Consider the following 13,941-nt stretch of genomic DNA (forward strand, 5'->3'; position numbering starts at 1 on the left):
CATAAGTCATGATTGGATTGAAGTCAAAAGTAATTTGCAATTGTATTCTGCGGATAGCCCGTATCAAGGATTGAACTTTCAATCTCCAGAAGAGAGTCACTTACAACAAAATTTTACCTAGTACTACATCCGTTACTCCACGAGTCCTTGCATGGTATAACAGATAAAGTACTAGGTAAAATCCAGATTGTTTCTGAGGCAAGGAGCGATGTATTAGCATTAGGAATAAGAGTGAAGGCAACTCCATAAAAACCAGGATTATCAGCCGAACCATTGTGGTAAAGGTGACATGTTGATTTCATGACAGCTTTCAAGTTAACATCGGATTTTGGTATGATTCTTGCAAAAACTAACATGCTCACTACCCCAATGATGCGAGTGTCAAATCAGCAAACTGGGATGATCATGAAATATAGAAAAGAAACATTTTGCCGTTTCGAACAACAGAACCTTCATGTAGGAAGAAACCCAAGCGCTAACAATGTACTCCCTCTTCAAATACAACATCGACATAGCCTTTCTTTTGGAAGTAAAACTTCCTGATACGAACTGTCATAAAATCAAAGTTCCTCAACATAACGCCTCATATCACCTTTACCACAAAGGTTCGACTGATAATCCTGGTCTTTACAGAGTTGCCTTTTATTTCTAATCCGCATATAGAATACAATTGCGAATTACTTTTGACTTCAACCCAATCATGACTCATGGAATGAGAACATATTACCCTTGTGGATAAAATAAAGGGTTTTGTTCGAAATTCTCAAATTCAACAGAAAGATTTGATGAACACATGCCCTAATAGTATTTATGCAAAAGACTGAAATTAGCAACATTACATCTGTGAGAGAGAGAAACAGTGCAGAGAATACAGCATTCATACAAATTTTCAATGTACATTTTTAAAACCTTTTCAAGGCTTTTTAAAGTTTTGTAAAGTTTTTTTCAACGCTTTTTTTTATAGGCCTTCTCCCGATAAAATTCAATTTTTCAAAATAAGATTTGGGGTTTGTTTTACAGTGATTCCCATCTGCGCAAGGAAAGTTTATTTTTTTTTTAGAGGGGAGGGATCATCTTTATTTATGGCAGCTGCAAATTTGGTGGGAGGCAACCTTGTGCCTCCAACAAAATTAAATCATAAATGAGAGCAAAAACAGGAAAATTTGAATTTTAACCTCCAAAATAAGGAAGAAATACCCCCGCTCTTAAAAAAAAAAAAAAAATCCTTGCACAGACAGGACTCTCCAATGGTGAATTCCCAATATGTTAATACTTTAAAAATATCTTGATTTTATTTTTAATATTTTACTTGACAAAAACAATATGATTTTCAAGGCCTTTTCAAGACATTTTTATAACATTTTTCCATATTTTCAAGGATTTTTCAAGGTAATAATAAAAATAAAGCTTTTTTAAGGCAAAAGTCAAAATTCTAGGACTTTTCAAGCCTGTGCAAAATCTGAAATAAGAAAGTGTCGCAAGTATGGACGAATGTATGGAGTATCTAGGGAGTAGTAAATTCACCAGTAGTCTCAGCTGCAAGTACTTTATCTCTTTTGGTAGAACATCTTTTGCGGCAAGTCATCCGCAGATGCAGAATCAAGATGGTTTCTCAGGATTTAACAAATTTTCAGAAACTGAAACGCTCCAGTCCTAGCTGTAACAATGATATTAACAGATATCGAAACATAATAATTCACTTACTTTGGAAACAGAGCAACAGGAGCAATAAAATTCCGGATGCTTTCTTTCAACGAATCAACAATTGAATAAATACCAAACAATTTCTTATTGAACGGAAGAAATAATAACTGTAAAAAAAAAGAAATCAAAATAAATAAAACATTTAAGAAGGTCACTAAAGTTAAATGGCCTTCAGATAAAACAAAAAATGTGTATCGTTAGAAAAGTAGGATGAAAACTTGGATAAAAAATATCTTAAAACATTAATATTTATCTTCATGTAGTGCTACAGTGGCGCAATTCTTTGATTCTAGATCATCAAAAAATTCTTGGTTAGCATTTTGTACACAGCTAAAGTTTTTGTTTTGTTGACACATCATAAGTTGCTGCTCAATAGATAGTGAGGTCTCTTTGTTTCTATTTCTCATCTTTTTATAGTTCACTCTTTAATACCAATTGCTGTATGCATGGTCATGTTTATTCATTCATAACATATACACAAGGGGGGGATTACTACTTCTTATAACTTTTTATATACTATATAGATTGTAATATCTACGATTTGCAAACGCACGTCGCATCTAGATTTATTTACATCGACTTTTACAAAATTCCTGCTATTTCAGCTCCCCTCGTGTGTGTTCAGCTTTTTCGTATAAAAGTGAAACTAATCTGAAGTGAAGGATGTAATTCTCAGCTTTCGTGCCAGAAACGTCCAGAAAGCAATAAGTTTTTGATCAATGCGGGGGGGGGGGGGAAACCCCTTATATCAGACAATTGTCATTCAATTGGACACTCCCTTTTTATAAGGAGCTGGTCACCCCCCCCCAAAAAAAAAAACATCTTAGGGAAACAAATAACCAAAGTTGGGAAAAGGTTTGACCTCATTGAATTCACGCACCTGTCAATTAAGTTTTAATTGTTAAATTAAAACACATTTTTGTTACTCTGCCGTTGTGGGCATGCAGATAATGTCAGGATTTTTTTTCCATCTTCACCTCAAGGTTCCGGGTTCGATCCTATCTACCTACCAAAACTTTCTTTTTCTTTTACCACACGGCGATGCCAAGCAGTTCGCTGTTTTTTTTTTGTTTGTTTTTCCGATTTTTTAAAGAAGTTTAACATCGCTTTTTTTATTTTGTTTGTTTTTCCGATTTTTTAAAGAAGTTTAACATCGCTTTTTTTATTTTGTTTGTTTTTCCGATTTTTTAAAGAAGTTTAACATCGCTTTTTTTATTTTGTTTGTTTTTCCGATTTTTTAAAGAAGTTTAACATTGCTTTTTTTATTTTGTTTTGATCTACTCCCCCTTCCAACACACACACCTCCCCACACTCGGGCAACGTTATATATAAATCAGAGAAAACTTATTAAATTAAGAAATTCGTTTCTTATCGTTGAGCACTTTCAGTTGAATTAAAAGTCGGTCAATTTAGCTCTTATGCGTAGATCATCGTATAACGATTTGATCACTGTCTGTCTGACGTAATGAACATTTAAATTAAAATGTTTAAAATTCAATGCTATTTCACACGGTTAATAGTAGTCGAATGGATATGGCCTCCGCTAATCGAGCCAGAGATGTCTCGTGTCGCGGGGTTCGAATCGTTCGACTGGTAGTAATCGTGACACCCTGCACTGAAGAATCCCGAAAGGATGAAACACTAGTGTCTGTAGGTATTTAATTATTATAGTAAAAAAAAAATAAATATATATATATATATATATATATATATATATATATATACAGAGAGAGAGAGAGAGAGAGATAGAGAGAGAGAGAGAGAGAGAGGAGGAGGTCTATTTTCACAACACTAAGAAATTTTGGTACTTCTGCATTTATCAACACGCAATTTCCACAAAGTTACTCAGGTGTGCCTGGCAGATGATGGGAACAACCAGAAATGGATGATTGCAAATCGATGCAAGGAATGCTTAGGCCGATCTCAATGAGAAAGTGAAATTAAATGCTCTGTCAGACTTTAGCTAATAAGAATATAACCATATATATTATTTTTAAAATATAATTATCCAATATATATATAAGATTGTTGAATTTTTATTCATTTTTTATTGGCGATTAATTTTTATTATAAGAAAGGAGTTATTTGCCCTTTGTTTACATTTTTCTTTGCCCACATTTTAGGACATATTTACTTTATTTTATTTAAATATTATTTATTAATTATTACTTTTATGCACGTAGTAATTATTAATTAATGAAAAAAAAAAAAAAAAAAAAAAAAAAAAGAATGGAAGAAGACAGTGTTACTAACAATTTATCATTGTTGGAGAAAAGAAGTGTTTTTTCCCCGGTCTGAAACAGATTCCTCCCTCAATCACGAAACAGTAACATAAAAGAAAAATATTTCTGAAAAAAAGTTTTCCTTACAACTGTTCTTCCATTTTTTTTTATCTGTTTTCATTAAAAAAAATAAAAATAAAAATAACATTGAAATAAAACAACATTTATCGAGCAAAAAGTTTTTCTTACAAGTAAAAAAAAAATTTTCTTTCACTTTACGTTTCATGTTATCTTTTTTATTGTATTTATTATATTTTTATGTTTTATTATATATTTATTTTATTATATATTTATTATATTTTTATGTTTTCTTGTTTAGCATTATCATTTGCTTGTAGTAGTTTAACAGTTAAGGAAAGCTCATCCGGACAAACTTGAGTAACTTTGTGGAAATCATGGGTTGGTAAATGCAGAGGTACTGAAAATTTATATGTTAAAATAAGAATTTGAATTTTTCAAATGTATAATAATGTGTGGCTATAGTCAGCTAACATACTTTCAAGCTTCCGGTGTAACTTCTGCCCAAAGCAGTAACATGACAAATCAATTCCTTCACTTTTATTGTTCTTCTGTATTTCTATTGTGAAACGATTTATTGATTAAAATATAAGAAAAGGACATTATTGAAAAATATGCAATAAAAATTAACAAAATTATACAGATAAAAATAAGTTTTTATTTGCTCTTTTAATAACAAAAAATTAAAAAATAAAATTTATTTTAAATTTTATAAGAAACATGTTTATGAAATTATGAAAAAAAATTTTTTATTTTGAAAATAAGTTTTTTTTTATTTGAATTTATATAATTAATATGTTTATGAAAGTATAAAAATGAAATTATTGAAATCATAATGACAAAATTTCAAACATCATAAAAAAATTATCTAATACATAATATTCCCAAAATAGTTTTAAAAATTTTTAAAAAATGTTTTCAATAATTCTTAAAAAAAAAAAATTTCAATAATTCTTAATTAAAATAAGATTTAAAAAAAACTTTTCAACGATTATTAAATAAAAAAAAAAAAAAGAATGAGTGGAAAAACGTAATAAAAAAGGAGTATATGCACAGATACACATGAGAAGGAACTGATTTGCCTTGTCATTGCTTTTGGTAGCAGCCATACCGGAAGTTAGGAAGTACATTAGCTGACTATAACCTAATGTGTCATCTATAAACATACATACAACATCCTTAGATACTGGAGTAACAATTAAATTTTTGTTTGTGCTCACATAAACTGAAGTACTTTTTTGTAATCTCAACTACAGACAAAAGCATTTGCAATTGAATTGTATGGACTACACTACAATGGTGGATATTTTGACATTGAAATCGTATACTTTTCTTCAAATTTCATATGCTTGAATTGCATGACAGTTTCAAGCAAGAGTTTGCAAATTTTTTAAATGATTTATTATTCAACTACAAGATTAGACAGCAGGAATTGTCATAAATCTACTGCTACAGTGGATCAGCTCTTTGATCCAAGAATGGAACCAAATATCGCATGTCGACCATCTTGCAGTGCACAATGTAAATCTGGTTTTATTCATATGTCGTGAGTTATTACTCAATGGATAGTGATGTCTCTTTTTTTTTTTGTGGTGAATTTTTAGTGAAAAAAAAAAAGTTATATCGAGTTCCATGCTAGCAGCAAGAATGCACAAGTCCTTATTCCTTTCCAGTGTAAGCCACAAACGCTTCTATTCTGCAATGGCTTCAATAAAATAATCCAGTGAATGTATGGTAACAAACTGAGGCAAAAGATCCCATTCACCATTCAATTGGTAAGATTTTGGATGCCTTACGTGGTCGAGATCTGAGGTTGTTTTGCCATGTACAATGTGTCTACTCTTGCACCAACATTGCTGGATACCCAATGCACTAAAAATGGAATCCCTGGCTCAAGTTCATATAAAGTGATTTTATTGCATGCTACAAGATCGATATCAACCCTTTGGATCAGACCGCATATAAAGCAGGTGTGAAACGTTGACTGGTGTTGCCTATCTTGAAGTCCAGAATACTTGTAGCACCTTAAAAATCAAAACTGAATGATGATGATAACCAAGGGGCCTGTTAGTCATAAAATTAAAAAAAAAAAAAGTAATTTTATATTCACCTGTAACAAAGATCTTGATAAAACACATGGACAAGTCTTGCTAAATTCCGTAAATACTTCCTGAAAGAAAAAAATATTATTATTAGTGACGGAACGATTCTAATATTTTTCCTGATTCTGATATAATTACTAATTCTGTTCTAAATTCACGATTGCGATATAAAAATCATCTTAAGTGAAATTCTAGGCTTTTTCTTTTAGCTCTGAAGCATCCTCATCTACTGTAGACATTTACAAAACTAAGAGTTTGCTGTTTTCATTCGGAAAAACAGTGGGCATGGAGGGAATTCCAAAGGCAAGTGGTCTGAGGAAAGAATCTATTATAGTAGAAATTTTTCTGATATCTGGGGACCTCTGCAGTGAACAGGTGGGATTTTGCTGCTGGTTGGGTTGATCAAGGGTGTTTAAGTTGAGGGGGTACAAATGCAAAAAATTCATCAAAGATGCAGAAACGATGCTCTATGCATCGGTGAATGATGATATAGGAAGCTGGCAGGTGTGAGAAGTTTTCTAACCAGGTAGAGTGAGCACAGATTTTTTGTAGCAGACTAGTCAGTATCTTTTATGTATTTATTCTAATTCATATTACTTATGAATGTTAGGCCAAAGAGTTTGAACATTAGAATCTTGAAAAGGGCACTATCAGCCATGGCAATCAGGAATTGGGAAGGTTTCTTATTACTGTTAACGAAAGCATCAAACGTCATCATCTACTAATGGCGCCATTCTACTACATACGGGTGGGGTGGGGGGTCATTTTCAAAGATTCAGCCATTGTCTTGTACATGCATGCATTCAATTTGCCTGCATGTTGAGAATAGGCAACTGTGAAGTTTTCTAGCTTAGTAGAGGGAACACACTTTCATTGCAGCAGACTTGGCAGTATCTTCTATGCATTTATTCCAATTCATGTTACCTGTGAATGTTAGGCTGCAGAGTTTGAAGGTTGAACTCTTGAATAAGGGGTCATCAACTACGACAATTGGTAGTTGGGTTAGGGTTTCTTATAATTGTTATAGGAAAGGAGCTTTGCCTTAGTAGCATTAAATATGATCATCCATTTTTGGTCCCATTCCACAGTAGATAGATATGTCATTTTCTAGGGATTAAGCCATTGTTTTGTATATACATGCATTCAATTTGCCTGCATGTTAAGAATAGAACAAGGTCTCATCAACAGATATATTACCCATCTCAGATGCGATTGCATCAGAGAGGTTGCTTATGAAGATGAGGAATAATAAAGGTTCAAGTATTGATCCCTGGTACAAACCCGCATTAATTAGTGCTCTTTTTAAATACTTCCATTATGCTATAGGTGTGTTATACCCTCCCACCATATTTAGAATTGCGTAACTTCTTTCAGATGTGGTAGCCACGATTATCGAAGTAAATATCAGAACCTATATCATTGAAGATGACCTGGTTTCATGGCTCCGATTAACGTTGATCTTCCATATTTAACAGTTTCGTTTGTTTCATATTAGCAGTTTTAAAATTGGTAACCTGATATAGAGTCTCCCTGGTATTATTTTATTGAGAAAGGGGGTTACAACTTCATTATTTATTCCAATTCATGTCGTCTGTGAATGTTTATAGCCTAAGAGTTTGAATATTCAAATCTCAAGAAGGATGCTATAGCCATGGCAATCAGTGATCGGGAAGGTTTCTTCTAATTTTTAAGGGAAAGCCACTTTTGTCTTGATAGCATTAAATGTCATCATCCATTTATGGCACCATTCCACGTGAGATGTTTAATACATAAAAAATTGAAAAATGCTCAAAATGTTTGTAAAAGAAACTGAATTTTTTACTCCATTTGTGGCTGATGTCGGCTACATTTTTATTAGATTAGGTTATGGAGTCGATGGTCCTACTTAGTGGTCAGAGTTAGACACAAGGTCGGTTTTTAATGTGGGTAAAATCCAGCTCCCAAAAATGAGCACTCTGGATAGGAACAAAAATAAAAGTTGTCTCAGTCATGAAAGGTCTCTCTTCCATTAACCGAGGACAGAAAAGGTGAAGCATAGCATCAGAATAGATACTACACTGTGATCTTGGTTCGAAGACCAAGAAATAGGAAGCCGATATTCTGAACCAAATTGGATCCCAAGTTAAGGTTAAGAAACATCGTCATAGAGACAATAAACATCTTTGTGATCAATAATCAAATTTGTCGTAAACTTACCAGCATATTATGTAACGAGGTGATCTCTGTAATAAAAGTAACAGTCTGTAATCGACGGAGAAGCTGATGTTCCATATAATGCATGGCTTCTTTACGGCTCTTTATCATCGTATATCGGGGGAATGTAGGAGGGAGCAGACGCTGGTTTACAAGCGGTTCAAATCCCATGATTGTTGGATAATCTGAAATCAAAAATTTTTATTATTGCTTAAAAAACAAAAATATTAGGCAGTTGTACGTCTGGTGACAAAACTTAATTTGTTTTTTAATGTTGTTTGCGTTCACAGGAAACAGGAGTTGGAGCAATTACATTGAAAGCATTGCCAGGGCCAATGCAAAGAAGGTAGGCTCTCTCTACTGTGCTAGAAAATTACTAACACTCGAAATTATCCTGTACCTCTATAAGGCCACCATTCGCCCATGTATGAAGTATTGTTGTCATATTTGGGCTGGTGCATCTGCTACTAGTTTCTCGCTTCTAGACAAGGTTCAAAAGAGAGTCGCCAAACTGATAGGTCCTGAACTGTCATTTAAGCTTCAGCCTCTGTCCCATCGACAAAATGTTGTGTCCCTCTGCCTGTTCTACAAGTACTTTAATGGTGAATGCTCTGACGAACTGCAAGCACTTGTGCCCCCATGACGTAAACATATAGATCCCTAGATGTAAAAGAGCTTTCTACTCCAGTAGTTTCTTCCCCAGAACCGCTAGACTTTGGAATTCCCTTCCGGGTCCCTGCTTCCCCAACTGTACTGACATGCAGAAGTTCAAGTGAAACGTGAACCGTACCCCAGTAGCTTTTGCCCCTGATAGTAGCCCCTACACCAAAGTGGCAATGTACCTTGTTTGGGATGAAAATGTAATTAAAAAAAAAAAAAATCAAATCACAAAACAAAACAATTTTTCCCCGTCTACATAATAATACATTTAATTTTCATATTAACAGTATACACACATTAAAAAATGAGATCATTCAATTATCAAAAACAACACAATTGAAAATTAACTAAGACGTGAACACTTTTGTGTGCATCCATTGTGTAGGTCATTATCCTCCCTCTCGCTGTACTGGTCTGAGGCTGTTGTTCAATCCAGTCAGTGCAGCTGCAGCAACAAAGGAATTCTCCTTCCAAACAAAAACCACAACTACAGTTTAAAAACAATTAAAGATCTAATTTTCTTCCGAGGTTAAAAGGACATTCATTTTCTTAGGTTGCTTAGGTTTAAAATACAAGTCCAATCAACACAATCCTATAGCTAAGAGCTTCAAAGTCAACCTTGCACGGAGAAAACACTAACCCAACTGTCAGTCATCTGAAAAAAAAAAAAAAGTTCTGTGTTCTGCTCCTGGAATCTCCAACTCCCGACTGGATATCTGGCTTTTGTTAGTGGTCACCATTCAACCACCAAGAAGTTGATTACTCAAGATATCTACCAGAGAAAACAGCTAGACAGTCTCCATTAAAAGATCTCATCTGCTAATAATCTTAGACATTACTTTTATTAAGTTGCTCTCAGTCTGAATTATGTTTAATGAGGTACTTATTTTATTTCAAACAAAAAAATATCTTGGGGGGGGGGACTGCAACCAAAGATATTTTTTAATTCTCTGTGATCCTCGCTTTTTTCTTTGGCCAGACATCTATCATCTGAAATATCTGCATTTTGCATGTTTACAAAAGTAACCAAAAATTTCTACCACCTATTTTAAAATGAGTTGATCCAAAATCAAAAGATGTCGTCCCATCAACTTATTTTGTTTAAATTCTAATTTTAATAAACATCTGATTGTTACAATTTTAAATAAATGAATTATGAAAGTGGCATCCGTTTTATTATTCTGACATTTTTTACGTTAAGAAGAAAGAAACTTGATTAAAAAAATATTTGCTTCTTATCCAGAACTCCCGTTATATAAAGATCAAAAATGAAGAAAAATCTGTAAGATGCATGTACCCATGATAAAATGAAAATATATTCCAAAAATTATGCAAATTGATCAAGAAATTTAATTTTTATAAAGAAAATCATGTTTAAGTAATTAATGGGAACTCGTAGGCATTACAACATAAATCTAGTATGAATTATTATTGAGTTATCACCCTTGTTTTTGAGATTGTTTTCAAAATGCAGACAAGACAGTTACTCCTTGGATGCTCATAAAATTTGATTTTCTTATTTAAAAATAAAAGGTGATCAATTTACATGATTTTTGGAATATAATATTTTAGTTTTGTCACAGCTATGTCTATCATACATGATTTTTTTTTTAGTTTAATTTTTTATTATCAGAGGAATTCTGGACAAGAACTAAATACTTATATTGATACAATATGTAACTCAAATGTTAAAACATTTGTTCCATTTATGTAAAAATATTGAACTGACAATCAGTTTTACAACAAAGATAATTTTTTAGAGCACATATGAAAATTACATTCTAAGTAAAAACTATAAGCATCCTCACCAAAAATTAGGAAAAATTATCAAATAGAATTTTAATGAAAAATAAAAGATAGTTTTCGCATTTTTTTAATCCACTTTTCATTATTACTTGATGAAATAACAGACTGGCTTATCTCCCCCTTGCTAACATATTTTTCACTATTACGAATGGCAGATAAGCCATCAATTGGAGAATGTCTAAATGTTGCCACTAAAAACTGCATTAATCAGAAGTAATAATTGTATTTTTAATTTGCACACAGCCCATGCAATGATGACCCTTTGTTTAAATCTATTTTTAAACATGTTTTAAAGTTTCCAATGGAAGGAAAATAACTCTTATATTTGATTCCATTACGATTTAAATTTATATCCGAGGGCTCTTCTATGGCTGCTATCTGTATTTCGTTAAAGCTTGAGGAACTGCTTTTAAGTATTTCTGAAGATTCTTTTTTATTAGGCCAGTTGCTCCTATGACAACCGGTGTAATGATTATTTCTTTCAGAGACCTTGTCGTTTTTAGATCATTTTTTAGGTCTTGATATTTTGTTATCTTTTCCTGTTCAGCTCTATTAAGGCCAAAGTCTTGATATCGATAATGAGTGCAGTTCTTTCTTTGTGTTGTAAATGATGTCATATTAAATAAGAGCATCTTTTCAGTCCTACAGCCCTGTTTCATAATAATCTCTACAAATGTAAAGACATTATAAACATTTGAGGGCATTGTTCAGTATAGACAACAAAACAAAAAGTGGTTAAGAAAAAAAAGAAAAAAAAAATGTGGAAAAAAAAAAATTTTTTTTTTCAAGATACAGGGCTCTATGGACAAATTTATCTTTAGTTAACCTTTGACAACTAAATATTTTTGTTTACTAGCCAAACCCACATGATTTTTAGAATATGACATCTTCGTTCTGTAATGAATATGTACATCAAAGATTTTTCTGTATTTTTTTAATAAGTGTAATTCTACATATACAACAAATTTTATGTTGATCCTTGTTTTGTTTTCTTCAGATGTTTTTTAAACAGCCTTCGTGAAAAAAAAGAGCATATTGTTCTATTAAACTTTCATTGTTTAAATAATTTAACTTTGTTCATTTTATTTTTTAAAAAAAAAAGTTGAAAAGATATTTTTCACTCAGTAGTGAGCTTTGGAAGATTGCTGGTGAAAGAAATACAATTGCCAAAAGATAAGCGCTTCATTATTTCTAGTTGCCACTTTGAAAAATCATTCGCAAATGCGACTGTTTCACTCACAATGTAGAGCCCTGAGATATATTTTTACTTGGTTCATATTACATTGATAAAGATAAAAACTCATAAAATAAACCTCAAACAAAAATATTCTTGGTAAGGAACAGGTAAGCGAATGAAAAGCACAAACAAATTTTCTTACCATGATGTATTGATTTAATGATCAAAATGTTATTTCAAACTGAAGAGAATAGAAAGTGGACCTTTGCTTTTTATTTTACTACTAGTGGGGGTATCCGGTGTTGCGTAGGTGTGTGTAATAAGGAGCCCCAGGAAGGGGGAGAGGGTAAAAAAAGGTGGTAGTAGCGGCACGGGGGAGATCAAAACAACAGTAGGCAGTTTGGGTGAAGAGAGGTGTTAAAAAAAAAAAAAAGCAGTAGACAGCAGGCAGACTTGAACTTGTATCGTGAAGGAGGAAAAGAGTGTGAAAAAAAAAAAAGATGTCTTTGCTGTTTCATCCATTGCCAAAGTGTCCAGTTGAAGGAATTAATGCTTTTAGCCAATTTTTCGATATTTGTCGTCCGAAGGGTTGAACTTCAAAATGATACCAATCTCGTGAAAATCCGTCGCCTCTGTCGAAAGTTTTAGGCAAACATACAAACATGCATACATTTAAACAGACAGGTGAGATTTATATTATAGATTATTCTATTTAAATCTCACTTCTATTATTTTATCCTTTACTCTTCACATTCCATAACTGATGTTTCTGATGAAGGGGAGAGAATTGCTGTTTTTTGGGTCAGAATTTATCCAGCTAATACTTATTGTGGGTTAGTTTTTTACCATTTTTTTAGCTCCTTACATAAAGCGGCTTCATGCTTTGTCTGGAGCAATTTCCAAAAGCAAGATAAGTTACTTTTTCTACTACCTGAATATGGTTTTGTGTTTTAACATATTGCAAAAAACATTGTGTGCTCACTCTGCTCAGTTAGAATGATAAATAATCATGGCTGTTATTAGCCTTAGTCAGGCACCCTTGGTAATCATTCAAAAATAGAAAAGTAAACAAAATTCTCATAAAAACACCTAATAAAGGCTACAATGATATTTATTCAGTAGATTTCTATCAATATTTGTTTCTTTTTCGAGTTTTGAGCGATTATCAGGACTAAAAAATGATTGTATCATGTCTGCCATTTTTTCTTGTTGTGTTTCAAAGTAAATAAACACTTTAAAATAAGTTAAAATATCAAAAACTTATCCAGGTAGGTACAAAAATAACATCTTACTTTTGGTAGCATGTATTTGTTATATATTTATTTTTTACAACTTTTTTTTATTTTGTTGTATATATTGCAAAATGCCCATTTTCAAATTAAAAAAACATATCCAAACATTTTTTGGACTTGGACTTAGAAAAGTTTTCAAGAGAATTCCAAAAGTTACCGAGATTATAAAATAAAATATTGCCAACCTGTTTTCGTGACTCCTCCTCCTTCAGCCTGGATTCCAAGGTCAGAGTCACATGTCATGGCTGGCATTAGTTCAATCAATTGTGTCAGCAATCTCTGCGCCTGCGTAATGCCTTCACACTAAAAAACAAATAAAGTTTTCCTATTACATACTCACAAGCCGCATTACTGAACAGAAACCCTTATTTGGGGATGGAGGTATGTACAATCAAAACAGCTCCTTTTATTTTAAATGAAGTGAACTAGAAACAAAGAATCGCAAAAACCAAAAGTAAATATTGACTGGGAAAACTATTTTCATTCCAAATTTGAAAAATATTTATAAAATGTTCATCAACTTGTTTGTTTGGCCGAAGCATGTGCATGCATGATTTCTTTAGGGGAAGGAGGTAGAATGTTACTTTACAATTTAACAAAAAAAATGACTGACAAATGAATGGAAATGCATTATGATGGATTTAATTTGGTTATTTTGTTTTATGGCATATCAACTCTTTTTTAATTATTTAATGCCAAATCCAGTA

The 13,941-nt window shown here is 32.4% G+C and overlaps 1 protein-coding gene across 1 annotated transcript in view; it reads right to left on the reverse strand.

Moving 5' to 3' along the window:
• Window positions 1-13,941, reverse strand: part of LOC145259802 (N-alpha-acetyltransferase 35, NatC auxiliary subunit-like) — a 68,029-nt gene that overhangs the window by 21,132 nt on the left and 32,956 nt on the right. Inside the window, exons 9-12 of the mRNA XM_080117588.1 lie at window positions 13,420-13,537; window positions 8,303-8,484; window positions 6,115-6,174; window positions 1,705-1,811 (exon numbers count right to left, since the gene is read on the reverse strand). Coding sequence (XP_079973714.1) covers window positions 1,705-1,811; window positions 6,115-6,174; window positions 8,303-8,484; window positions 13,420-13,537 — 467 coding nt within the window. The remainder of the gene's footprint in view (window positions 1-1,704; window positions 1,812-6,114; window positions 6,175-8,302; window positions 8,485-13,419; window positions 13,538-13,941) is intronic.

This window comes from Euprymna scolopes, chromosome 35 (genome assembly GCF_053919585.1).
Source record: "Euprymna scolopes isolate OS-2025 chromosome 35, ASM5391958v1, whole genome shotgun sequence".
In the NCBI taxonomy this organism is placed as follows: Eukaryota; Metazoa; Mollusca; class Cephalopoda; order Sepiida; family Sepiolidae; genus Euprymna; species Euprymna scolopes.